Source organism: Fusarium sambucinum, chromosome I (assembly GCF_050947815.1).
Source record: "Fusarium sambucinum isolate potato_lamoka chromosome I, whole genome shotgun sequence".
Taxonomy (NCBI): Eukaryota; Fungi; Ascomycota; class Sordariomycetes; order Hypocreales; family Nectriaceae; genus Fusarium; species Fusarium sambucinum.
The window spans coordinates 2,674,193-2,699,273 of record NC_139294.1 but is presented as its reverse complement, the minus strand read 5'-3'; the positions used below and the strand labels follow the sequence as shown (position 1 = coordinate 2,699,273).

The following is a 25,081-nucleotide window of genomic DNA, read 5'->3' as shown; positions in this document are numbered from 1 at the left end:
TAAAGGCATTCATTCATTCAGAGAGCATATCTACGTCACGAATTCATTTTTAATTTGGGCCTTGGCATCGTTTTGTGTAGGTGTTTTTTTGTATTTGCTGGTGGCATAAGCCTATGGCGAACAAAGGGCCGCCAGCTCATACTCGTACATTGTAATCGTTGTAGATCTGATCTATCAATCTATGCATTCTTTCTTCCTCATTGTGTCGTCCAGTCCTGCTAATTAAAACATAAGAAATAAAAGAAATCTAGGGTATCATACGTCTTCCGTAAATCAAATCGACCAAAATCCGAGTTCCAGCCCCCATTGCCATTCATTAGTACCAGACATCCATCCATTGTTAAACTCCCAAAAAAATCTCATATCGCTCGCATGTCCCCCCAAAGGAAAAAAGGCATCCTCATCAAGACCAGTCGTCATCGGGGATTCTCCATCCAGCTTTCGCAAATAAAGGTACCGCTTCAGGATAGGCCAGCGAAAAGGGTACCCAGAAGCGGTCTTGGATGAGATGAGGGATTCTCTCTGGCTTGAGCCTGTGCTCGGGCATCCTGCACTGGATGATCCTGTTGAGAATCCACACCATCTCCCTTGCGAGATTCTCCTGGCGGTCCTGGTCTGAGTGCTTGAGCTCGTTCACGTACGTTCTAGCCAGCTCATCAGCCAGACCCGCTAGTGAGAGCATCGAGACGGCGGAGCGGCCTACTTTTAAGACGTGCATGTCGGCGAAATCGTAAGGGAATCTGACGCGGATCTGACGTATCATGCCGTCGCGTGTCGCAACTCCCCAGATGTCGTGTCTTTTGGGGATTGGGAGCATGCCCAGTGCTTTTGCCCAGCATTTCTGATTCTCGCGTGTATGTTCTGGGCATAGCATGCTCACTTTATACGGCCTCGCGTCGTAGCCGTAGTAGACCATGGCTGCCATGCCGCTTACGGCGTAGGGGATGTGGCTGAAGCGAAGCGCTATCATGTCGATTACTTCACATACGGCCTCGTAGTTCATTGAGCGGTCTTCCAAAATGATGATGGCTGCGTTGCTCCCTGTTCTATCATCCGCAAGCGGGCAGAGTATTTCATCTGGTACAGATGCAAGTTGCTGGACTTGCCTCCCGTCCCGATGCAGGGGTATTGGCGTCCGGTATGGAGACTGGTGTTGTGGGGGATGTTGACGTGGAACCACAGGCAGAGGCTTTCCAAGGTCAGGCCTATTAACACCTCGAGCTTGTGTTAGGCCGCCTGACACCTGATAAACCTCCTGACTCTGATTCTGACTCCAACCCTGACGCTGACTCTTGTAATAAGAATAATTTCCTTGCTGCTGCCCTCGCGTTCCAAGGCCGCAATCATTTGGTGCATTTGGTGCCTTGTAGTGACATCGTGTTCGTGGGGGATACTTTCTTCCTTCTCTGAAATTCAATTTCTGTTTCTCATAGTCAGAATCTTTTATCGCGAGAGAGAAACATTCGCTGAAGAGCGAGCGCAAAGACGTACGGAAACCCATTTTCACAACGGCTTCTCTGGAACGGTTTCTGCAACTCTTTTCTCTTGATCAACGGGAATCCGGGACTTACCAATTACTTCAGACCTGCTGATAGAATTGATGGATACTTTGGTTAGATTCGTAGAATGTTGTGTCATCGGACAAGTGCTTTTTGGTTGAGTATCGTCTTTGTTCGTGTAAAAGCAAAATTGACAATAACAATGTAGTGCGTGATTGTTTGCCACAAGTTGAGATAAGACAAGGGAAAATCAGAAAGAATGGAATCGCATACCATGCGTGCGCTTATATAGAGGGCACCTTGTTCATAACTGCTCGTACAAGATGGAGAACATGTGCATGTTTGCAATGTTCAATAAACAAAGACGATGCTCTAACCAACACCACCCACAATTAGGCCGCACAACAGCCTTCACCTCACTCACACGGACGGCACAGCAAGGAACATATGCGGAGTTAATGTCATGCATGCAAATACGATGCTAACCTTGTGTGCAATAATTCGTGACATGGCTAGGTCTATATCGTCCGTTCCGCCCGCCAACGCCTATTAATCTTACAAGTCCATCCCGTGGCCTCGCTATCCCTGTTGAACTATGTGTACCCGCTTCCACTCACTCATAACTCCTCCTCCACGTCCATCTCCTCGCCATTCACTTGTCCCTTAGACCCTGCTGGCGTATCCCTTTTGGGCATGGTCGCCTCCTTGTCAATCATTTGTCTCGACACAGAAACAATGTTGTCTTCGATGAGCTCCTGGCCAACGTCCTCGAGATGCTTCTTGGGGTCCAACTTGCCGACGTATCGGGTCTTAAGCTGATCTTTGGTCAATTCGGTCTCTTCCTTCACTCGCTTCTCGTAACCATCCGCCAACGTAACCAGCTGTTGCAGCCGATCCTTATTCTTGCAACCCTCATGTCGGAAATCGTTCATCTCCAGAGCCTCGGTCCAAACGTGCTTGTGCAGGTTCATGAGCATGTTCTCCTCGAGAGCCGTCTTGCGGTAGTCGATTCCGATCGAGTAGTAATGTCGGTTCAAGCCGTGGATAAGGGCTTGAATTGAGGGTTTGTTGAGGTGGCCCAAGTTACTTGTGCTTTGTCTTGGCTCTTGACCGAGCATCAAAAGCTGAGGGTTGATGAGTCGGAAAGCGTCAATGACGACTTTGCCCTTGACGGACTGGATGGGATCGATGACGACAGCCACGGCACGGGGGTTCAATTGCTCGAACGATTGTTGAGTGTTGATATCAACCGATGAAAGCCAACAGCCGAAACCAGGATGCGAGTGATACCATCCGACAACCGACTCGGGTCTGTTACGGCAGGTTAGTAAGGAATAACAGATACTCGACCGTCATTTAACGCACCTTCCTGTCTGTCGAAGCATATCCATCATCTTCGTCTGGAAAACAGGGTCGACGGCCTCGACACTAACGCCGGTACCACTCTGGGGCATAGCAAACACATCCATAACCTTGACGGTAAAGTCATCCACGAACTCGCCCAGCATCAAACCCATAACTTCCATGGGCACACCTGCGCGGCCGTGTCGAAGCATTTTGAGGAGGGCGAGGGAGGAGATGTAAACCGTTTCGGAGTTGTCGATGAGATTGGTGTTATCCTGTGTCCATAGGAGTTAGTCTATGCTCTTAAAGGCAAGAATTTCCACCGTGAGAGCTTCAATCAACGGGATCGTAGCTTACAGTTCCATGAGCCGGTCCTCCCAGGCCCATACCGCCGCCACCGAGTAAACTCCTGAATCGCTCCATAATATCGTCTGGGTCTAAAATTTTACAGGTAAAATTCGCGTGGATTAGTTTATCAAAAAACGTTCAGGCGTGGGTGTAGATGTAATTGTTGGTGGTGATGGAGGGTGTTGCTATGATCGGAGCTTGGTAGAAGGCTATTGACGTTGACGCCAGCCCGGCAGCCTGGGAGCCACAGCTGGAAGCTTAGTCACGTCACGTGTTGAAGCTTCTTGTGGCAGTACAACATCTCATGCGAGGGGCTCTAGTTGTGGCTAAACCAATTTAGATAGGAACGGTCTAACATTAATCCTTGTAAATGGCACTGATGGAGCTCCGACACGGGCTTCGCCAACACTCTGCTCATGTATGTATGTACTTGCTACTAACTTACACTCAAGGCTGCTTCTAGAAAACACCTTCCGCCACACCAAAATTGCCCCTTCACGTTTCGATCGAACATGCTGAGCTCTCTCTGAGCTAGTTAAGCTTCATACGATTTTAAACATTTTTTTCGCAGTTCCACGCATATCCAACTTCACCCTTTTCTTCCCACCCATTTCCCGAGATTCGCGACACCTTCAGTAATCGCAATCATGGGCGACGACATTCGTGTTGAGCTCGGCTCAGTCGCGCTCAATGCTTCATCGCCCAAGAAGGTTGCTTACTTTTACGACTCTGACATTGGTAACTATGCCTACGTTACTGGACATCCTATGAAGCCTCATCGCATCCGGTTGGCGCATAGCTTGATCATGCAGTACAACCTGTACCAGAAGATGGAGATCTATGTGAGTCTATTCCTGATCAACATTATATTCCGCGCAGACTTTTACTATGAACTTCTGCTGACATTTCTGAAGCGCGCGAAACCTGCGACCCGAGGCGAAATGACCCAATTTCACACGGACGACTACATCGATTTCTTGCAAAAGGTCACGCCAGACAATATGGACAGCTTCATGAGGGAGCAAGGGAAATACAACGTCGGAGATGATTGCCCTGTATTCGACGGTCTCTTCGAGTTTTGTGGTATCAGTGCGGGTGGTAGCATGGAGGGCGCTGCACGACTCAACCGCCAAAAGTGCGACATCGCCATCAATTGGGCCGGTGGTCTTCATCACGCCAAGAAATGCGAAGCCAGTGGTTTCTGCTACGTCAACGGTATGTTTTATCATTCACGCGAAACGACACTGTCTAACAATCCCTAGATATCGTTCTCGGCATTCTCGAGCTCCTCCGGTTCAAAAAGCGGGTCCTTTACATCGATATTGACGTTCATCACGGTGATGGTGTTGAGGAAGCTTTCTACACCACCGACCGTGTCATGACCGTTTCTTTCCACAAGTATGGCGAGTACTTCCCCGGTACTGGTGAGCTCAGGGATACTGGTATTGGCCAAGGAAAGAATTACGCTGTCAACTTTCCTCTCCGAGATGGTATCACCGATGCGTCGTACCGCTCAATCTTCCAGCCTGTCATTGAGAATGTTATGAAGTACTATCAGCCCGAGGCTGTTGTTCTACAGTGTGGCGGTGATAGTCTTTCAGGCGATCGACTCGGTTGTTTCAACTTGAGTATGGACGGTCATGCTAACTGCGTGAACTTTGTCAAGAGTTTTAACCTCCCTACTCTTGTTCTTGGTGGAGGTGGCTATACAATGCGAAACGTTGCGCGCACATGGGCATTTGAGACCGGTGTTCTTGTCGGCAAGGAAATGGACAGAACATTGCCCTACAATGAATACTACGAAGTAAGTCGCCCAGATGTGGTTTAACGAACACTCACCAACGCGAAGTAGTACTATGCTCCTGACTTTGAGCTGAACGTCCGATCCTCTAACATGGAAAACTCCAATAGTCGAGAATATCTCGAGAAGATTACTTCATCAGTCATCGATAACCTCCGACAAACTGGACCTGCGCCGTCAGTGCAATTGCAGGACGTCCCACGAAAGCCTTTTGGAGGCATGACCGACGAGGAGGAGGCTGAGCTGGACGACATTGATGAGGACGAGAACAAGGATGTCCGCATGACGGAACATCGTTGGGATAAGCACGTTGAACATGATAACGAGTTCGAAGCCAGCGATGATGACGAGATGGCCCGTGCCAATGGTGCTACACGCCAGAATGGTAACAAGCGCAGCTTTACTGATTACCGCAAGGGAGAAATGGATGTCGATAATCCCGACGCCCCCCCTGCTAAAGCCCCTAATGGTGCTTCTAACGATGATGCTGCCGAAGAACACGCTGGCGAGGACGGACATGATGTGAACGACGATACTATCGACGATATTTCAGCTCCCGATCAGCCTGAGAAAGACCAATCAGAGAAGGCAATTGAAAACCACAGCGAGGGTGCGAAAGAGCCCGAACCAACAAAGGTTGATGGAGACGGCGACGTCGGTATGGAGGACTCGGCTGTTGAAGAAACGACGATCAAGAAGGAGGATGTTGAGCCTGAAGCACCCGAAGCCCCCATCGAACCTCCAATGCCAACAGAAAAGCCTGCACAGGAAGAGCCAGCTGTTGAAGTGGCGGCTCCCGACGCTGCTACTGCAGAGCCAGTCTCAGGGTCAACCCCTGCTGAAAAGCCTACAGAATCAACTGAGGAAGCCCAAAGGGAACAGCCTGCCGATGTTATGGACGTCGACACGGAGAAAGATAAGCCAGAGCAACAACCCAAGGAGAAGAGCAAGAGCCCAGCAAACTAGGAGTTGCCAGGGAAGCCAACCGTCTTGATTCTATAGGCATTTTCATGTTACAACAAAAGCTCATGCCACACTTGTTGTCTTATACACGCAGCTGGGCCTTGAGTATCAGAACGAATAGGCACGCTGTACTGAGCGACGATAAGATGCGGTCTGCAGTTCGGGCGTTGCAGGCGCAGGATTACGTACGGCACGAAGGAAGACGCATTATAGTGAATGCATGGACAGCTGGTATTTAGCTGAACCATGTATATGGGAACGCAATTTTTTGATTATGAGTTTCTGTATTTTAGGTCGTCATCATAGCGAAAAGAACTAATTTATTCCAATAAACTTTTGCATGCCGACAGTACCGAGGGAGACAGAATTGTGATTTTGTTGTGGGTTTTTTGGCCACATGATGTTCCTTCCAATTCGTTACAAACCACACTTACTCCTCTGTGTCAACCTTGGTTTTCAGCCTAATCCAAAATTTTGTTCTTTTTCAAAGGGTCAATCTGTTCATTGTATGATTGCTCGCTTCGTCCGCCATCAGCTACAGGCTCCTGTGGCGGAGTAGCAACAGTTGGCTGCATTCCACGAGCAACTTTAAGAGAGCGAGAGCCAGCCTGTACTTGGTTCCAGGCGCTGTTTTTGCATAGAAAGTGGTAGCGCTCAAACTCTATAGCGTGTGAAGCAAGTTCAGGGGTCAAATGAGCGTATCGATCAAGTCTGGTGGATGTGTTGCTATTATTTCGAGGCTCCAAGGCTGCAGCTTTGGTTGTTGGTTCTTCGAGTGAAGTGTCATCATTCTTGGTACCATCGTTCATTTGCGTCGCAAAGTAATAATCCTCGAAGAGGGCTGTCACTTCTTGCTCAATAGCTTGTTTTTCTTCGGAAGTCAGCATTTTTCCCAACTGTGTACCGAAAATGTTTTTTTGAAGAGTCACCGATAGCGTGAGAGCTGTGTTAGATGGGAAGTTCTGAAGGTGGTGTTTCCTTTCGGGTGCTGTTTGACAGAGAAGTTAACAATCGAAAGAAAAGTTGTTTCCGCCTACGTATATATATTCCTTCTCAAAACGTCAACCGCATGTGAAATAGAGTGTGAATTCTGGTATTATATGCGCTCAACGTTCGAGGTTACGCGGATAAACTTCACCTTGATCATGGTGTACCGTCAGGTATTCATTCGTACTAAATAATATTGAAACTCTATTGAACTATACTCAATATCATATACTCAATAAGAGCGTAATGCTTTAATGTTAATATCACTTGTTTTCTTTTTGGTGTTAGATTTAGCTTCCATGTTGACTCATACGGATGTTATGTTTTTTCGCAGCGAAATTCTCCACCTGTCTAAGCTCTTGAATATAAAAACAAGCAGCTTAGGAGTCTAGCAGAAGTACAGTAAACTGATCTACCAATACTCCCTTTCTCTTCCAGCGACCAAGTTCCAATATCCTGAGGAATGGGATCAAGTCTAGGGTGAGGACATGCCGACAATGGTGGGGGACCGAGATAATGATAAGATCCCCCACTTTCCGTCTTATTTCGTCCGGCGTATCTGAATAGATAGCAAGGTAGGGGACGAGGTACAGTGGATTTAGCGTCGACTGTGGGGAGTCGAAAAATAATTATTTCCAATCCATGGCCTCTTTAGCTTTGGGGTACAGAAATAAACAGCCTAACAACTATGATCCAAGTAGCATAAACTGACTAGCTAATTTCGTCTCTTGTGCTTCTATCCGCTAATTTTTTTTTTGATACCCTGAGGACCGCCTCAACTCGAAAAGAAGCAATCCCGCCATCGTCATATTTAGTACCCTCACAAACGCTCGGTCGCCACTCACCATTTGGTGGTTTTTTACGATTTTCAAAATCTAATACTGACACCTTCCCTGGCTCAGTAACTAAGAGTCATAGGGGGTAAAGTCCAAAGAAGCAGCCTTATTCTCACACAATACAGAATCACTGCTCAGTAGCAATCTACCACTTCTTACTTACCACTCACCATATCATGTCAATATAGCATCGGATTTTTGCTAGTTAGTCAACAACCTAGTCTTATACCCTAGGGAAATCATTCTTTCAATATCACTTACTCGACGAGCGCATCCCTCGCTTGACTCATCCACAATGCCGACCCCCGCGCCTATTGAGGTCGACGCCGCGACGGCCAAGCTCGGTGTCTGGAAAGAGGCCCTTTACGAACGATGTCGCGAGTCTGGGACGGACATGTTCTCCCAGGATGACCTTATGCGCCTCGATGTCATTCCCAACCGCGATCTTATGCTGCTTGCCCGCGTCGTCCAGTCTCTTACCGATGACAAGCTTTTCATCACCATGCGCGAGGCCTCTGGCCAAGTGCTATGGAAATGGCGCGACTCCCAAGAAGCTCACAAGTATGCAAACCAAATCCTACAACAATTTTGGAATGTGAAACTGACAATTGGTCGCTAGGTACAAGCAATGCTCGACCGACGAGCAAGTCATGGTCTACTCTCTTATCGACGACTCGGGCGGCGACGGTATCTGGTCTCAGACGCTCCAGAAGCGCCTCAATATGCACGACTCGGTCCTCAAGAATGCCTTGAAACAACTGCAAGCCAAGGGACTCATTGCACCCTTCAAAAATGTCGAGCACCCCAACAAGAAGATGTTCATCAAGGCCTCCATACGACCCAGCGATCGCGCCACAGGTGGTCCGTGGTATACTGATCAGAACCTCGACGAGGCCTTTATCGATGAGCTACAGCGTGTTGTTTTCGATTTTATAAAGCGCCAGAGCAGTTACCACAGCACGCACGGAGGTGGTGCTGCGCGAACGCAGGTCCCCAAGAAGGGTGTTGTCAAGGGTGGCGTAGACAAGGGCAAGAAGCGCGATGCTAGTCACATGGACGAGCCCCCTGCCAAAGCACCCAAGACGTCTTCGACGACTACCATCAAGAAGGACGCACTCCTTCCTCTCCCTGCCGGCTATACAGGCTACCCGACCGTTCGCGACATCGCACGTCTGCTATCGGCGAGCGGCATTACTCATAACACGATCCTTTCCGAACATGACGTGCAGAAGCTTGTAGATGTCTTGGTCTGGGATAAACTTGTTGAATCAGTCAAGGTGGCTGGCAAGACAGGTTATCGCGTTTCTCGGGTCGCCAAACAATCCTTGGAGAGCTGGGCTGGGCGAGATGACCCTACAGGCCGTGAAGGCGGCCCGGAATCTTTCGCGAGCGCCTTTACAGAAGCCCCCTGTGGACGCTGCCCAGTGTTTGAGATCTGTGAAGAAGGTGGCCCCGTAGGCCCCAGTAACTGCGAGTACTTCACGAGGTGGTTGGGAGTTGAATAGATTACGAGAGATTTTGCACATGCGATGAGGGAAACCGACATCAGTTTTATTCAAGTAATGGAGTTATGGTATGCAAGTGGGCATTTTTGTTTTTAGGGAAAAATTAGCAACGGCGTAGTAGGACAAGCGATGGCTGTGTAGTATTCAGCTGGACGCAGCGATTGTCTAGTATCTTTAGGCAGAGCAGCATCTGCACATAAGCGATACTTCAGAACCAGGACATTCATACCGATATCACGAAATTGTTTCAAATACAGTTTTGGGTTTATTGGTTCACATTGTTCAATAGCTAGATGCTTTTACTAGCCTGTGACTAACTAGCTCCATGTCGCCAGCCCTCAGTGAGGTTTTGTTATGCAATTCCAAATTCCCGCTCGCCACGTCGTACGGATTGAGCTGTTTACAGCTCACCGCAGTCGACGATGGTGGCCTTCTTGTTGTACTTGACGGCACCACTGCCGGAGCCAGTAGCCTCAAGAGCCATGACGACATCAAGGGACTGCTGGTCAGCGACCTCACCGAAGACAACGTGGCGTCCGTTCAGCCAAGAGGTGACGACGGTGGTGATGAAGAACTGAGAGCCGTTGCTGTGACAATGTTAATCAGTGCAATCGAGGTGAGAAGACTGTGGGTGCTTACGTGTTGGGGCCAGCGTTGGCCATGGAGAGCAGACCGGGCTTCTCGTGCTTCAAGGCGAAGTTCTCGTCGGCGAACTTCTCTCCGTAGATGGACTTGCCACCAGTGCCCTTGACCATGTTAGCAGTTGTAAGTTAAATCAGAATGCAAATGATAACGTACGTTGCCACGGGTGAAGTCACCACCCTGAAGCATGAAGTCAGGGATGATTCGGTGGAAAGAAGAGCCCTTGTAGCCGAAACCCTTCTCGCCAGTGCAGAGAGCACGGAAGTTCTCGGCGGTCTTGGGGACCTTATCGTCGAAGAGGTTGAAGTTAATGCGGCCAGTCTGCTCTATAAGAGGAACAGGAGTTAGTTTCGATGGAGTGATGATTGAGACATTGATGTGATTGAGGGATATGGGTAGCGTATGCCGAGTGCTCAAGTAACAGAGACCACGAACACTGCGGCAATTCCATGTGTGGAATCGACGATGGAAATTGAGAGGCTGAGGGTATATCCCAATGGCCAAGGCAGGTAAAAAGGATGGTTTCGTCAGGAAATCAAAGCTTACCCTTAACGGTGGAGGTGGGCTTGCCGTTCTGGAAGACGGGACCCTCCCAGGTGATATCGAAGAAACTGTTCAACAGTCAGAGATGGTTCCATGAATGCGATGCTCGGCCAGGAAAACTTACACCTTGTTACCCATGACTGCGGATGAAGCTGAGAAAAATCTAACAGATTTGATTGTGTTGGAGAGTTGAGGAAGAGAAGAAGAAGTTCTCGCGGCAGAGAAGCAGGTATGGCGGGGTAGGAGGGGCTTGATGAGTGAGGGTCTCATTTTGAGCAAGCTAGAGGGGCAAAACGTTAGCGCGGGGCCGTGGGAACCAATGGAAACACGTAGAAGAGGGGTAGAGTGGGGGATTGATCACGTGAAGCGATCGGAATAGCTTGCTCTCTCTATTTTGCCTGCTGAAGCAACCCCCCAAGCTGGCGACTTTTCCCATGAGGTCACCGTGGCTATGGCCTGTGGGGCAGGGAAGCTTCGTAGCTCCTGATGATCAATGATGATGAGTGCTCCTTGTTCAATGAGACCAAACAGGTATTCAACCCTGAGCTTCAATGCTTTGACCGCCATTGCCAACTACTGCTAGCAGCCCGGGCGCATTGATCAGAACAAGACCGAGCCAAACCGGGTTGGTTTGGGTTGGGTTGTGTCAATGGCTGGTTCTCCAAGCTTCAATGGGGCTCCCGATTGAGTTGATGGAGGTTGCCCGGGCCACGCACGCTGAACTCTTTGGTTTGTTTGCAGTCCGTTAAACAAGAGCAGCAGGAACCGATGCAACGAGTCAGTGGCCCGATGTCCGAAGTGCAACAGACTTTTGCTCAAGGATCACGCCCATTGGAGGGGGGCAAGGGGGCATGGCCACGCCAGTGGGTTCTTGATATTGCATGGGCCCTTCCCACCTCAAGTCTTATCCAGTCCATTGACCCGTGGGCAACAGTGACCATTGTAAACAGGAAGCGCAGGGGGAAACAAAGCGGAATGAACAAAGGCGAGAAGAGACCGACAATACCGGCGTTGGTCCGGTCAGACAGACAGCCTTTCCAAGATCCCAATTGGGGTTACAATAGTTTAGCATTGGCCCCAAAAAGTGCTCAAATGTCTAATGTTTGCTTGGAAGGCGTCTTGCTTCTCTTTTGCAGCTTGATCAAAGCCCAGCTTGTGTTTTGCAGAGAGCTTTTGGTGGTGAAACAAAGGCAGACGCGGCTTTGAAAATAACTGAGCTTGTACATACCTTGAACACTGATACGATTGGGAGTGGACGACTGTATAATTTGGACAGATAAAACTACAGCGAGTCGATGAACGTGCTGAAACAGGTAGACTGATCTCGAGAAGGGAAGGTAAAAGTTTGGGCCAACCTGACGTCTGGTATTCTAGCTCCCTGTTCGGGCCTGAAGTCTAAGGTTGTATAGCGGGTACTCCAGTCCAGACGCTTAAAGTGCTTTGGCATGATGATTACGTTTTGGCTCAGCAACGGCCAACGATCAATGAGGGACGGAGACAGATGAAGCAGAGGAGAGTAACCATTCTATATTGAAAAATAGGCACTGATTATGGCAGATATTCGAATTTTCATACTGATGACAACATATCAAATCTACTCGAATCCATTGTCCTCAGCTTTATTTGATACCAATCACGTGATCAGCCATGATCCATGCTGCTGACATTGGGTTGTGGAAATGTCCAAGTGTCCACCATGGCCGTAGTGTAACAAGGGGCATCTTGAACTCTAGATATCTTATTCCATTCCATTGAAACCCCGCGAAAGCATCATTCGAAGCTCTGCGTCACCTGCGCCAATCTTCCCATATACCTGCTGGCTTCTTCTTGGATTAATTCAATATGGATATGAACGATCTCAAGAACACGGTCTCCAACCTGACCTTGTATGACCTCAAGGCAGGCTTTCGGAAGGCCCAGAATGGTACTTCCCTTGGTGGCCTTGTCTAATGCGCCCGATCGTTACTGACGCGATGCCCAGCTGTCATGAACTTTACCGAGATGGAGGCCAAGGTTGGTTAAGCTCTGCGCGATAACTGTGGTTGAGACACAGTCAACTCACCCATGTTTAGGTGCGAGAGGCCACGAACAACGAGCCATGGGGTGCTTCATCTACCATCATGCAAGAGATCGCAAACGGTACATTCAACTAGTACGACACTTTGAACCACTATCAAAGTTTAGCTACTGACTATGAGCCAGTCAAACCCTCAACGAGATTATGCCCATGATTTACCGTCGCTTCACCGAGAAGGCTGCCGAGGAATGGCGCCAAATCTACAAGGCTCTTCAATTGCTCGAGTTTCTCATTAAGCACGGCTCTGAACGTGTAATTGATGATGCGAGAGGACACATTTCTCTTCTCAAGATGCTTCGCCAATTTCACTTTATCGACCAGAACGGAAAGGACCAGGGTATCAACGTGCGCAACCGAGCCAAGGAGCTGGCCGACCTACTTAGCGATGTGGATCGTATCCGAACCGAGCGCAAGAAAGCGCGTGCGACCAAGAACAAATATACTGGTGTTGAGGGTGGCGCAACCTTTGGTGGTGGCTTCTCAAGCGGCAGCTCTGGCCGTTATGGTGGCTTTGGTAGCGAGAGCGCTGGCTATGGTGGAGGTAGCGGTAGTGGCAGCGGCCCTACCAACTTTGGCGGATACTCTGGTGGTGTCTATGGTGACGGCGGTGGTTTCGGTGGTGAGACTGATGACTGGCGAGGAGATGGCGCTGCTAGCAGAGGTGAACGATTTGAGGAATACGACGAGTTTGACGAAGGCGAGCGACCTTCTGCCAGCTCATCGAGAGCTGCTGCCAAGCGACCAGAGCGCGCTCCTGCTAAGAAGACTGCTGCCGAGCCACCTAAGAAAAAGGAACCTGAAGTTGATCTCTTCTCCTTTGACGACCCTGCACCGGCATCTTCTGCAGCCCCTCCAGCCTCGAACAGCTCTGGATTCGCTGCATTGGCCCCTAGCAATGCTGCTGCCGCTCCTGCGCAAGCCGACGATGACGATGAGTTCGACGACTTCCAATCAGCTACACCTGCTCAGGCTGCACCATCCAACAACTTTATGCAAAGCCCTCCTGTCACATCGATGGCTTCCTCGACTGCTCAGTTTGCAGCTCCTCAGCCTCACTCCGCTCCTCAGCAGGCTGATATTAGCCAAATGGTTAGCATGGCATCAATCTCGCCCGCACCGAGCGCCTCAGGCACTCCAGGACCAAACTACTCTGCTTTTAGCGTTCCTGTTGCCTCCGCGGCACAGGCTCCCAAGCCCGCTGGGTTCCAGCAATCTGGTCCCAACTACTTTAGTCCCGTCCAGGCACAGGCATCCAAGCCTACAGCGTCTGCCTTTTCTGGCATGGGCAGCACTTCCAATGCTGCTCCCAGCACCCCCACTACCATGGCCAACATGAAGCCCGTTACTAGCTCCTCAGCCAAGCCAGCACCTGCTGCTGGTGGGGATGCCTTCGGAGCTCTCTGGGGCAAGGCTAGTGGTGGTGCCAAGAAGCCCGAGACGCCCAAGGCTGGACCCGCACTGGGCCAGCTCGCCAAGGAGAAGAGTAGTGCTGGAATCTGGGGTGCACCGGCAGCTGGATCTTCCAGTGGCAGCGCTCCTCCCAAGACTGGTGGCTCTGCTATGGACGACCTCCTGGGATAAACTGTCCCACTGGTCGATATGTTTAAACATAAATGGATTATAAGCTGGGATCGAGTTTCAATGCATTAAAGTCATGTTTAGTTGGCGGCCTTGAGAATGTACAGAATAATCAGCAACGGGGCAGCATGTTTGTTTTCATGATAGGATCCTAGATAGGCGTCTGGCGCAACAAAATGAACTGACATGCCATGTCGTTCTATTTTCAACCGACTTGACCATCCGATCGACCTTGTGGAGAGGCCAGCATTAGATCGATATGTTGCACGTAAGCTTTGTGTGTATCAGGTGAAGACTAACCAACAATGGCTCTACGGTGATCGTTGAACCACAAAGATCAGATCAAGAACCAGGATTATAGCCCATCGATCCTGGACCGGATCTGTTGCCGTTGCAGTAGGACGACAATACCAGAATAACCTGCGACGATGGACTCACCCAAGCAATCTCGCCCTATATGCGACCTTTCCCCAAAACAAAAGGGAGCCTCATCCGGACCAACGAACCGCTCTTCCCCAAGAACGTCTCTCATCCAATCGTGTCCTTGTCGATATATCTTGAAACACCAACCGCCCTTTTCCTGCGCGGCTATCCGAAAACACCCCTGCACGTTTAAGCGCCGCCACGACTTTGAGCTTCTGAAGCCTCATTGGTCGCGGAACAGACGCCCAGAACTTGGAAAAGAAAGTTTGTATCATGTCGTTTAATTGCTAGGGTTGACTTGGTCGTCTATGGTATAGCGAGAAGCGCGATGGGGATGCGGCTGGTAGCAGGCGGTTGCTGTAATTCCAAAGTTGGCTAGACAAGGTAGCTATTCAATGCCTTGTCATGGTTACGGATACGGTCTGTGTTATTCCTGCATCTTGTAAAAGTTTTGTTGACAATGAGATGTGTATAAAGACACTGGGTTTCGGACGTTTGGAAGTGTTTCTTTCTCTTCATCAAACATCTCACACAACAAACACAACAGTCTCTTTTCCTTTTTTTCCCTTGTCTCTCTTATTTCCTTATTTCCTTTGTCCTCTACCTTGTTTGGTCTTGGGTTCTTTCTGCATCAATCTATCATTCACGAACAGACGATTTCTATAACGACGATCTCTTTTCTCTCTTTTCTTACATAAAAATCTCTCGCCTCTTCGTAAGGGCGGGTTATAACTTGGACAAGATATCTTCCCCACCCCCCTCTATTCCTTTCTACTCCAAGCATCTACCTCTGCGCACAGCCGGCTCGTTGCGCCCTTGTCTCTCTCTAAACACACAAGCAAACTCCAACTCCAAGATGCAGCCTGCTCTCGGCGCCCTCGGGCACACCTGGACTGCCATGCGAGCCATGGAGTTTATTTCACTCATTACAATCATTGGTTTGACATCCAACTTTATTGGCGAGATGGTTGGTGCTGATTATGCGGCGCCCTCTGCTCTGATTGGAACCCTGGTTGTTGTAAGTTCTCGCATATAAAATTGATGCAATAGTCGTAGAGTTACTTACACATTACAGTCAATTATCGCGACCTTGTACATCGCCATATCTTACATCCTCTACTGGGATGGCATGCTCCCTCTTCTGCTTGCCACAGGCGCTGATGTGATGCTTCTTGTCGCCTGCATCGTTGTAGCATGCACTGTTGGCAAGCCTGTCAGCTACCTCGCATGCCCCAAGTTTCCTTCTGATGGCAACACAGCCAACTTCATCAACTCACTCTTTCACAACGTCTACCACTCTCGTGGAAACGTCTTTGCCTGGGTCGACCCTGACAAAGCGTCGTGCTACCAGCTCAAGTCCGTCTGGGGCCTTAGCATTGCCCTGTGCGTACTTTTCTCGTTCTCCGCCATCACTTCGGGATGCTTGTGGAAGCGCACAAAGGGTGCTGCTCGTCCCGCTCCCAAGGACATTGAGGGTTGAGGGTGCGGCCGTGAGGGGCAGGTCAACAATGCTCTGGGCATCAGTCAAGGACCGCCTATGATGTCCCAGGACCGAAGTCTGGGTACCATGGCTATGGCAAAGCGGTTCGATAGCGACTCTTCTGATACTGAGAGCGTACACCAGCCGTGGTGTCCCCCGCCCCCCACGGCGCCTGTCCGAGTCAAGAGGAGGGATGTTGCAAAGCCTGTGCTGCATCTTCCTCCTTTGCCTCCAGTTCCCCTATCTCCGGGACGTATGAATGATGACTCGCCAAAGAGCCCTCTCGAAAGAATCTGGTCGAAACGTAAGACCATTCTTGAGCGAGTTGAGGGTTGGTGGGATCTTGATCTGCTCGAGAAGAGACAGACACTCTTTGGAGGAAAAAGGATTTAAACGATAATGGTTCTTATGGGATATAATAGATTAGACGCTTTGCTTTGTTTTGAGATCGAGGACACACGTGTTGGAATTACACAGGGGTAATGTCTACTGGTTAGATTGACTTATCAAAAATGAATAAAAATCGGATCGGGGTTTGAACATCGACTGTTCAACCATTCAACAACAAACTTCCCAATATCTGTGATAACTGACGTTTTAGCCTGTCAAATAGAAAAGGGGTTCCGGCTCGGGTACCACAAGGCTAAGAGACTTGAAGAAAACCGCTGGTGAAGCATATAATAGGTAGACTCCTTTACTTCCATCGGCACAAGCATTGGACTAAAGAAGGAAAGACATGTGTAACAGATGGGAAAATCTTGTTATAAATTAGTCCGACATATTTGATCCCAACATTTGAGGTCAATAACCATGCTGTCGACGCGTCCTTATTGTACGCCGTGTGTGTTATGGGAAACCGCGCTTGTTGGCAGAGAAATAAATCATCATTCGTATGCTTCCATGACTGATTCAACAATACAGTCTCAAGGGTATTAGATCAATAAAACCCCATGGCCAAGAACCTGCATGCACTTGGCCACATCCCAACTCTCGTCAATCTGATCTCGTTTTGACCAGACCTTTTCCATAATCTCCAGTGCCTCTCTGACTGTGCCAAACACACTGATAGGGCCTAAACCCTCTACCATCGCTCTGTATGAGTTCTCGTCTTCTGGAGGCGAAAGACATCCTGCTATACAGAACGGCCAGACCAAGGTTCTTAGGCAGGTGTTGGATGGGAGTGTTGTCAAGAGGTGCGTCATGCGGCGAACGGAACATTGAATCTCAGGGCAGGAGGGTTGCCAGCCAGATATGACCACCTGAAGATAGGTGAGGGCGGCTTGTAACCAGATCATGTTGTTGGCTGCGAGGGCGGGGGCTTGCTTTGTGTTGATATCCTGGTTATGCATCGGACTTGCGACTACACTTATGACAGGATTGTATAGGGGGCCGGGCATCTGAGCTTGTGCCTCAATGACACTCAACCCTCCCCTGATAGCACCCTCCAGTACCTTGCCTCGCTGAACAAGCTCGTTGATGGATAGGGAGTTTGATCTCTTTTGATCCTTTTTCCACGCATCCAACGCAGAGATATCACCGATGATCTGGACGACCCAATTATGGAGACCGACATACTCTTCCATGAAGAGTGATCCTGAGATACGAACCTCTTCCGGTGCGACGTGTGCCTTGCAGCTGGGCATGATGATTTCCTGGTACATCTGAAGCCGAGGCGCCTGCTCGAGTGTTATGCTGGACATGACATCGATGTAAAGAACGTTGGCTGTGAAAAAACGAAGCGCGGCTTGGTTTGTGCTAAAGGGTCGGCGGACGCCCATCTCAGGAGGTGGCCAACGGTAACTGTAGAGAGCTTCTAGCGTTTCCTTCCAATGCTCGGGCTGAGGAAGGATCTGTTGAAACATTGTGATGGCAGCATCGAGATGCATCTTCCAATGATCTTTGTTGCTAGTCGATACTTCGAAGATGAGCATCTGTAAGATGGCTTGCAGAACGAGGAGCCTGTCTCGAGCCCCAGCGCAGGATACCTTGTGGTTAACTGCAGTCATCTCGCGTTGCAGCTCTCTTAAACCCATCTCAAGCTGGGACTGTAACTGGTGAACCATACGGTTTGTGCACTCGACATGCTCAATCTCGCCATTAGCCATGACAATACTGAAGAAGTATGAAGTCAGTGAGATGGCTGTGTGCCAGACGGATTTGTTGCTCTGTAAGACGTCCAATATCCAGCCACGACCGCCAGCAAGGATGGGAGGGCGGTAGAAAGGAAATAAGTGAGGGAAGACGTAGTCGAGGTAGATCATGATGAAATGGACCTCGGTGCTGTTCCCAGTTGAACTGCTGGGGTCTTCGTGAGGGACTGCGAAGTGACTGTGCCAGGGCATATCGGGAGGAGATGCGCCACTGGTGTTGCTAGAACCTGGAGTCGATCCAAACTCATGACCTGAAGCAGGGTCTGTGTCGGATGCAGCGACCATGGCAGGGTCGTGAGATTGTTGTTGCTGTTGAGGGTTTTGGGTCTGAAGTGTGACATTCTGAGTACCAGTCTCAAGCATCTCCATGTATTTGCGATCGCGACGCTGACTGGCTTGTTTCTTAACCTGAGCCTTGATCTTTTCAGCCATGGCTTTCTGCTGTGATCCACCATCCATCCATTCTGGCTTCTCATCGTTAAAATAACAAGTGATCTCTAGAGCACTGCAGGAATCGCAGACTGGACGTTTCTCATCGCACTTCTTGCGACGGAGGCGACAAGTCCAGCAGCCAGCGTTAGAGCGCACTTTGGAAGACATGAGATGACGAAACATGGTGGTGGCGAACAAAGGGACTGCTCCCTTGAGCCAAGTTGGCTTTATATCGTGTATAAAAGATATGCAGCAAACGATTTCCGTCGATATTGGAGATTATCGCGATACGTGCCGAATTGATGAAGGATGAGAGTTGGGTTGGCGTAAGGGGAGTTCGTCTAGATTGGGTTAGTACAGATCCCCCATGTTCGGATCGACAGTTGAGGCCAATCGAAACTGGACCTCTCCAGGGGTCTTTGCTAGTCAATTTGTCAGCCTATTCTACGCCATAACTAGGTACATTTCACATTAGTAACGGACGTACTAGTTATGATATTTGATACCATTAGTGTATGGTTATCACTTGCCGTTCAATATATAAGATTGTAATTAAGAATGGCATATTTCATACGGACTCAACTTGTCGGTATCAGTGAATCATTAACCATTACATCCTGGTCGGTTTCGGGTAGCTGTGCTTGTTCGTCACTTGGTTGATTACTCTAATCTCATGATGTGGTATTGCATTAATTAATCAAAGGCCATGATATGGCAGATGGATAGAGAATAAAGCGTACTAGACACAGCCAGTGCTGAGATAGTTCCAATTGTTTGTCACTTTGACAAACGTGATCATCAAACATCGTTGTAGCATATGAATGAATGAAAGGACCATGTTAACTCAGCAGAGACATCTGTATAACACAGACCTTCCTCTCGCAAACCTACTACATGGAACCAAATTCGACAGACTGTACCGAAATCCATACTTGAACCGGTCCTTTGTAGCTCTTCTTAACCACAGCAAACTGTTGCCTCCTTAGAAGCACTGGTGCCACCGGAAGGACTCAAAGTCTCCCATTGAAAGATGAAAGCACCAAGATAAGCACCAATAAAGATGCAAATGATGAAATAGCCGTTGTAGTACATGGCCAACAGCATGACAAAGTAGGCCACGGCAAACTGCATCATGTGCAAGAGGGCACGGATAGCCTGCTGCCAAACATTGGGTCGGAACGGGGGTACAGGATTGTTGCAATTGACAACGGCAGCATTGCTTTCTTTGCCATTGAAGGAGCCAGGCCGGCCGGTAGAGGACAACTCTGCAAACTTGGCGGCGTGATGGCGGAGGAGATAGCGATCCCATTCTTTGACGGAGCGGCGGAGAAGTTCAAGGGACATGACGAGAAGGACGACACCGATACAGGAGCCGGCGAACATTCCCTTGGAAGTGACGCGCCACGACTCAGCGATGAAGCATGAGTCGACCGTGTTCCAGTTCCAAAGCATCTGTAGAAGGTGTCTGTCAGCCATGAACTTGAAGTGTTTGTCTAGGAAGGATAGTAAGGGGGACTTACGGAAATCTTGCATCCGCCCATCATGTCGCCGTGGTCCATGGCCATCGAGGTAGAAGCAGCCGGCATGTCCATTGTCATGGTGGCAGTTTCTGACATGCCAGTCATATGCATATCGTGATCCATAGCCGAAGCTGTGTTGGGATTGTCTTGAGCGGCGTTGACGGTATCGATCGATGGTTGCGAGAAGGACAAGGGATGCCTTTGATTCGATATTAGTAGATGAGAAGACAGGAAACTAAATGCGCAGACGGAATTAATCAGACTGTGAAAACGTAATAAAGGTGCCAAAGTCTAAAATATGTTGACCCAGGGACGAAAAGAAAAGGGAAGCTTCGGCGGTATTTCTACCTTTTTCCCACTCCCAATGAACTCTATCCATTATGGTACTAGTAGACTGAAATAAGACACAAATGAGTTGATTTTCGCGTATAATTATCAGACGATGGCCTATCTTTGCGAATGTTTGAGCAAGTTTCCATGGGCTGAGGATTTTAGTGCAGGGATGATGAATGTGCTCCGATTTTGTGGTCGTTTCAGAGAAAGAGGCGTTCTTATCTCTTAGATATGGAGGAAAGGACATGGATATGAACAGGCTACCCACAGAATATCCATATTAGTTGATTACTCTATTCCAACGTTTGTCCTTTTCTTTGTGTGGAGGAATTGTGTTACGTCCATGTCATTGGAGGCTGGTGATCCACCAGATGATTCAGCCCAACATTGATCTATCATCGAGACTAGAAATAACAAGAGATGGAAGGGAACTTAAGATTCTACTATAGAATGCACAATAAGTGCACAATTTATTGCTGGCGTAAGCTTCATCTGAGACAAGGGATCAAGTATAGGTAATGATGGCACACTTGGCAGAGCCTACGAGAATATCAAACGCAAGCATCAGGGTCACCAATAGGATAAATTCAACTATGTTATGAATAAAAAGAAACGTTGCATGCGAACCCGCGAGCCTGACAGTGCTGGTAGGCAGAAGATCCGATCGTCGGCCACATCTGCCCCCCGCAGTCGTGCCCCTGATTTCCATAACCCATTGTCAATCTTCCACCACGTTCCACCTAACCCTTGTAGCCCATAGAAACGCGCACCACGGAATGAAAGGTGCCTGATTTAGTGGATGTTTGTTTTGATTTGGACGTGCAGCCATCTTTGATTTCAAAATCGTCGAGTGTTTGTGTGCCTTGCCCTACCCTACCGAGTCTGCCACAAGACAAGTAGAATAAAATCACTCGCCAACAACTTTGCTACCAATCTATTCGACTACGAGTTACTGTAGGTATGGGTGAATGAATGTTTTGAAGCGAATTAGGCTGGGGAAAACCACCGCTGCTAGCTGGGCTGCATTGCCATCTCCACGTAACCAGCAGTCAAAACACCGTCGGATTGTACGCACTGAACAACTTCAGTTTCATTTTAAAAATGGTAGAGTTACTGCAGCCTTTCGAAATACAAAGGTCACGTAGAAATCAAAACAGTCACGTCAAAGATGGTCAAGTGTGTGCAGAGTGTTGTCTCTTAATCTACCGCACCCGTCCACGTTTCGTGAAATTCATAAAAAGAATTGCCGGCTTGTTATACATGAAAACTATTGTTTCAGCGCCAACTTTCTCTGCTTCCCATCCAACCATCGTTCATATCTAAGCCCGAAGTCCTGTTGTTGTCGAAGAATGGTTCGAAAGTCATATTGGTGAGTGATGTAGATCTAGATGTCCTTGGGAGCAGGACCAGCAACGGCACCACCAGCGTGCTTCTTGGCATGGGCACCAGTCTTGGCCTTAGGGTCAACAGCAACACTGTCTTCACTTCCAGAGCCATCGGTGACGGCAGAGCCATCTGGGACGGGGATACCGCGATAGGTGAGGCCAGTTCCAACGACAGGGGTACCAGCGGCGGCAGGAGCGTCGGTGTGGGGGACCACCTGACCATAGAGATCGACAGGGACCGGAAGATGCTGAGGAAGGGCAACGCGGTTGCCCTTGCTATCAATACGGTAGACATCGAATCTATTGACAGGTCAGCCACTTCTACTACCGAGACGTTGTGAGAAGTGATCGGGATCAACTTACGGATGCGAAATGTGGGTGAGCTCCACGGCCTCACCGGCACGGTTGTCCTTCTTCTTTTTAAAGAGGCGACGGATACGACGGGGAATCCGAATCTTAAGAAAACAGCCCATCTTGAAAGCGAAGTAGATGTAGTGAATCTTGGGTATTTGTGAGATACCGAAGACTGGCAAAAGAAACAAACATAGTGAACAAAGACTTACCTTTGGGAAGGATGTGGACTGGGGATTCAAAGCAAGTTTGAAATCGAGTCGAAAGCGATTTGTACCGATGTTTGTGTGGTGCGATCGATGCAGATCAAACGATGTGACGATGGTGAAGGGAAGACTTAGTTGGCGGGGAAGAAAGGTGGGAATTTATACTCGTCAGGAGAGCGGGAGTGATTGGAATTGTGACGGGCGTTGGGGACCAAACGACAGTACTATCTGATGCCTGGTTCAGCAGCGTTGCTGGTCGATTCCTGTATATGAAAGTAGGGGATATGGGATGCTCCTCGGTGTAGATACTGATTCTCGCAACCACAAGACAATGTAAGTCATGCAAAAACGATACCATATATATCCCTATCAGGAGAAGCTTCGATATGAATTTCAGCTTGATGGAAAATGTGTAGCGTCAAGTAAATCCAAACAAAGGTATTGGAATTCCATACTCGAAATTTCTCTTATCAGAACGTCCTAGCGCACTCTCTTCTATTACGACTCGCTAGGTGGCCCCGACAGGAAGAGTGGGACTTGGCATTGCAGCTGGCCCCCCCTTACTACAGCCTGTAAGTCTGCTAACCGATGATTTGTAGTGAGCAGCCTTGAGGGATCCAATATTGCCGTGTGTCGTCCCAAGTATTTCCATCTTGACCCTCCTCGACTGAGGAATCAGCCTCTGAGAACTGGCTCTCCTAGAGCACATTCTGTTTCCTCACGAACGTATCGATCGACTGCAGTCTGAGCATCTTCTTCGCCGTCAAGAACATCCAACCAATGGCCCTTGACATGCTCCTGTTCCAACACCAACGCCATTGCTCTCGCTGTTGACGCTCGAGTTGTCATACCCCTGGCTTGCTTCGTCTGTCCCAGAAGAACGCCACCTTCATCTTTATCCGTTAGACCGCCAGGACGAACCGATACTGCAGTCAGACTCTCTCTCTTCCTGCCTTCAGTCACGAGAGCTTCGTCGGCGGCGACCTTGGGCTCATAGTAGGGACCCAGGAAGGTCGAGTTGACCCTCTTCCAGCCCTCCCAGTCTTCAGGAGTCCACCAGGGAGCTTGTTCGCGACGAGCGCCAAGGTAGGATACTTGCACATGATGACTTATGGCTTCATTAGCAACCGAGGCTTGCATGAAGAAGATGGCGGCATCACGATCGATTCGGATGATCTAGAAAAGCATTAGCCATACTACATCTTATACATACTGTAAGTCAGCAGTTACTGTGTCTTGATCAGTTCCCCTGCCAGGTCCTATTGCCAATCAGCTTACACTCCTGCAGTCACTCGACTCTATTTCAACTTACCAGCGCCGAAAACGACTGAATCTGGCCTCACTTCATCAATAACAGCAGCGGCCTTCTCCTGGCTGGTTATAGTGATGAGATCATGGACCACTATGTTATGCGTTCCCGGCAGACCCTCAGAGATATTCTTCAAGTCGTCGATCTGGTCTGGGTTACGAATGAGACTCGTGACAGTCCACGACTTCTTCAACAGCATGACTGTTAGAAGGCGGCTAATCTTTCCATTGCCGCCGAGGATGAGAACATGACGAGTCGAAGTCATTGTGCTAGTTACAAGTGTTTGAATCAGGAATTGGAAGTTGTAAGTTCTAAAAGGCGCAACAGAAGACACACAAGTTCACGACCCTTGTTGGCTGGGCTTCTTAGCTGACCAACCACGACACGATACGCTCGCTGTCCATGACGCGAGCATCTCCACTCTTCGACTGGGTTTCCTAGAGGAAGGTACGACCCTTGTTCCCGGCAGTTACGGAGACGACACTACGATGAGACATTACAGATGAGAATCAGAAGCTAACTTCTATTATAGGCTACTACTAGTTTTCAACTATCAGAAACACTCGAAAACTACACAATTCCAACTTTCATTGTTTATGGCGCCTCTCCTTATGTCTCTTCTTCATCTCCCAGCCATTCGCCGTCAAGAAAACAACTACGCCAAAGTCAGCCTACAGTTTGGATCTACATCTTGATATATACCATCTTCAGATTCCCGAGGCCTTCGATGGTGGTTATGGGAGTTCTTGGTGCGATGGCGATGTTTACGCTTCGGCTTCGGCTCGGCTACGCTCAAACAGCCACCCATATTCGATAATCGAGGCAGAAGAGTTTCAAGGGGCTCGGTATAGGAGGTATTGCGGTATACTATGGAAGTTGGTGAGAACGGTAAGTTGGAAGAATTTCAAACAATGGGCGAGTCTCCTGGGGTATGTAGGCTCCAGTAGAGCACCAGCAGTGAAACGCTATTCAATTGGGATACTGTGTATCTTATTAGAAACTAATGGCTTCTATAGATAGATCCGAACAGAAAGCGATGAGACAATGATCTGTTACTATTCGATAGGAAATCTCCAACTTTTGTCCCGCCCTCGCTGGCCACCATTGTCTGCGGACGAGACAGGTGCACTGGCGCTTGTATTGATGTAGCCCAGGTTCTGGGCATCTTCTCCGCCATAACGAGATCGATAGTTTCGTGAACCATAACTATTGGAGTGCCGAGGGCGATGTCGACGCCTTGATTCTGAGCCGGGTGCGCTGAAACAGACACCCATGTTTTTTTTGGATAAGTTGAAAGAGAGAATATATGTCGAAAGGCGGCAGAGGATAACTTGAAATTAGTTGACAGTTTCGATTCGACAGACGCCAA

At 48.9% G+C, this 25,081-nt stretch overlaps 12 protein-coding genes across 12 annotated transcripts; 4 read left to right on the top strand and 8 right to left on the bottom strand.

Annotated features, from left to right (window-relative positions):
* Window positions 1-403: 403 nt before the first annotated feature.
* On the bottom strand, window positions 404-1,501 carry FSST1_003604 (uncharacterized protein; the record flags this gene model as incomplete). The annotated part of the gene is made up of 1 exon (XM_083229699.1): window positions 404-1,501. One exon carries the CDS (start codon window positions 1,499-1,501, stop codon window positions 404-406), a length of 1,098 nt encoding a protein of 365 aa, XP_083087034.1.
* A 615-nt stretch (window positions 1,502-2,116) lies between these two features.
* FSST1_003603 (proteasome regulatory particle lid subunit RPN11) lies at window positions 2,117-3,266 on the bottom strand (the record flags this gene model as incomplete). Its single annotated transcript, XM_083229698.1, has 3 exons — window positions 2,117-2,810; window positions 2,865-3,118; window positions 3,201-3,266. 3 exons carry the CDS (start codon window positions 3,264-3,266, stop codon window positions 2,117-2,119), a joined length of 1,014 nt encoding a protein of 337 aa, XP_083087033.1.
* Window positions 3,267-3,838: 572 nt separating this feature from the next.
* FSST1_003602 (histone deacetylase RPD3) lies at window positions 3,839-5,958 on the top strand (the record flags this gene model as incomplete). The annotated part of the gene is made up of 3 exons (XM_083229697.1): window positions 3,839-4,406; window positions 4,454-4,995; window positions 5,044-5,958. 3 exons carry the CDS (start codon window positions 3,839-3,841, stop codon window positions 5,956-5,958), a joined length of 2,025 nt encoding a protein of 674 aa, XP_083087032.1.
* Window positions 5,959-6,416: 458 nt separating this feature from the next.
* FSST1_003601 (uncharacterized protein) lies at window positions 6,417-6,842 on the bottom strand (the record flags this gene model as incomplete). Its single annotated transcript, XM_083229696.1, has 1 exon — window positions 6,417-6,842. The coding sequence occupies one exon, from the start codon at window positions 6,840-6,842 to the stop codon at window positions 6,417-6,419; it is 426 nt and encodes a 141-aa protein (XP_083087031.1).
* Window positions 6,843-8,073: 1,231 nt separating this feature from the next.
* FSST1_003600 (DNA-directed RNA polymerase III subunit C34) lies at window positions 8,074-9,283 on the top strand (the record flags this gene model as incomplete). The annotated part of the gene is made up of 2 exons (XM_083229695.1): window positions 8,074-8,339; window positions 8,398-9,283. The coding sequence occupies 2 exons, from the start codon at window positions 8,074-8,076 to the stop codon at window positions 9,281-9,283; spliced, it is 1,152 nt and encodes a 383-aa protein (XP_083087030.1).
* Window positions 9,284-9,683: 400 nt separating this feature from the next.
* On the bottom strand, window positions 9,684-10,738 carry FSST1_003599 (peptidylprolyl isomerase; the record flags this gene model as incomplete). Its single annotated transcript, XM_083229693.1, has 5 exons — window positions 9,684-9,870; window positions 9,923-10,029; window positions 10,082-10,251; window positions 10,472-10,536; window positions 10,593-10,738. 5 exons carry the CDS (start codon window positions 10,736-10,738, stop codon window positions 9,684-9,686), a joined length of 675 nt encoding a protein of 224 aa, XP_083087029.1.
* A 1,572-nt stretch (window positions 10,739-12,310) lies between these two features.
* Window positions 12,311-14,126, top strand: FSST1_003598 (ENTH domain-containing protein; the record flags this gene model as incomplete). The annotated part of the gene is made up of 4 exons (XM_083229692.1): window positions 12,311-12,392; window positions 12,450-12,481; window positions 12,541-12,620; window positions 12,671-14,126. 4 exons carry the CDS (start codon window positions 12,311-12,313, stop codon window positions 14,124-14,126), a joined length of 1,650 nt encoding a protein of 549 aa, XP_083087028.1.
* A 1,276-nt stretch (window positions 14,127-15,402) lies between these two features.
* Window positions 15,403-16,419, top strand: FSST1_003597 (uncharacterized protein; the record flags this gene model as incomplete). Its single annotated transcript, XM_083229691.1, has 3 exons — window positions 15,403-15,564; window positions 15,622-16,021; window positions 16,076-16,419. 3 exons carry the CDS (start codon window positions 15,403-15,405, stop codon window positions 16,417-16,419), a joined length of 906 nt encoding a protein of 301 aa, XP_083087027.1.
* Window positions 16,420-16,958: 539 nt separating this feature from the next.
* Window positions 16,959-18,791, bottom strand: FSST1_003596 (transcription factor domain-containing protein; the record flags this gene model as incomplete). The annotated part of the gene is made up of 1 exon (XM_083229690.1): window positions 16,959-18,791. One exon carries the CDS (start codon window positions 18,789-18,791, stop codon window positions 16,959-16,961), a length of 1,833 nt encoding a protein of 610 aa, XP_083087026.1.
* Window positions 18,792-19,565: 774 nt separating this feature from the next.
* On the bottom strand, window positions 19,566-20,206 carry FSST1_003595 (Ctr copper transporter family-domain-containing protein; the record flags this gene model as incomplete). The annotated part of the gene is made up of 2 exons (XM_083229689.1): window positions 19,566-20,060; window positions 20,129-20,206. The coding sequence occupies 2 exons, from the start codon at window positions 20,204-20,206 to the stop codon at window positions 19,566-19,568; spliced, it is 573 nt and encodes a 190-aa protein (XP_083087025.1).
* Window positions 20,207-21,845: 1,639 nt separating this feature from the next.
* Window positions 21,846-22,319, bottom strand: FSST1_003594 (uncharacterized protein; the record flags this gene model as incomplete). Its single annotated transcript, XM_083229688.1, has 2 exons — window positions 21,846-22,146; window positions 22,210-22,319. 2 exons carry the CDS (start codon window positions 22,317-22,319, stop codon window positions 21,846-21,848), a joined length of 411 nt encoding a protein of 136 aa, XP_083087024.1.
* Window positions 22,320-23,078: 759 nt separating this feature from the next.
* Window positions 23,079-23,977, bottom strand: FSST1_003593 (uncharacterized protein; the record flags this gene model as incomplete). The annotated part of the gene is made up of 3 exons (XM_083229687.1): window positions 23,079-23,579; window positions 23,634-23,662; window positions 23,716-23,977. 3 exons carry the CDS (start codon window positions 23,975-23,977, stop codon window positions 23,079-23,081), a joined length of 792 nt encoding a protein of 263 aa, XP_083087023.1.
* Window positions 23,978-25,081: the final 1,104 nt, after the last annotated feature.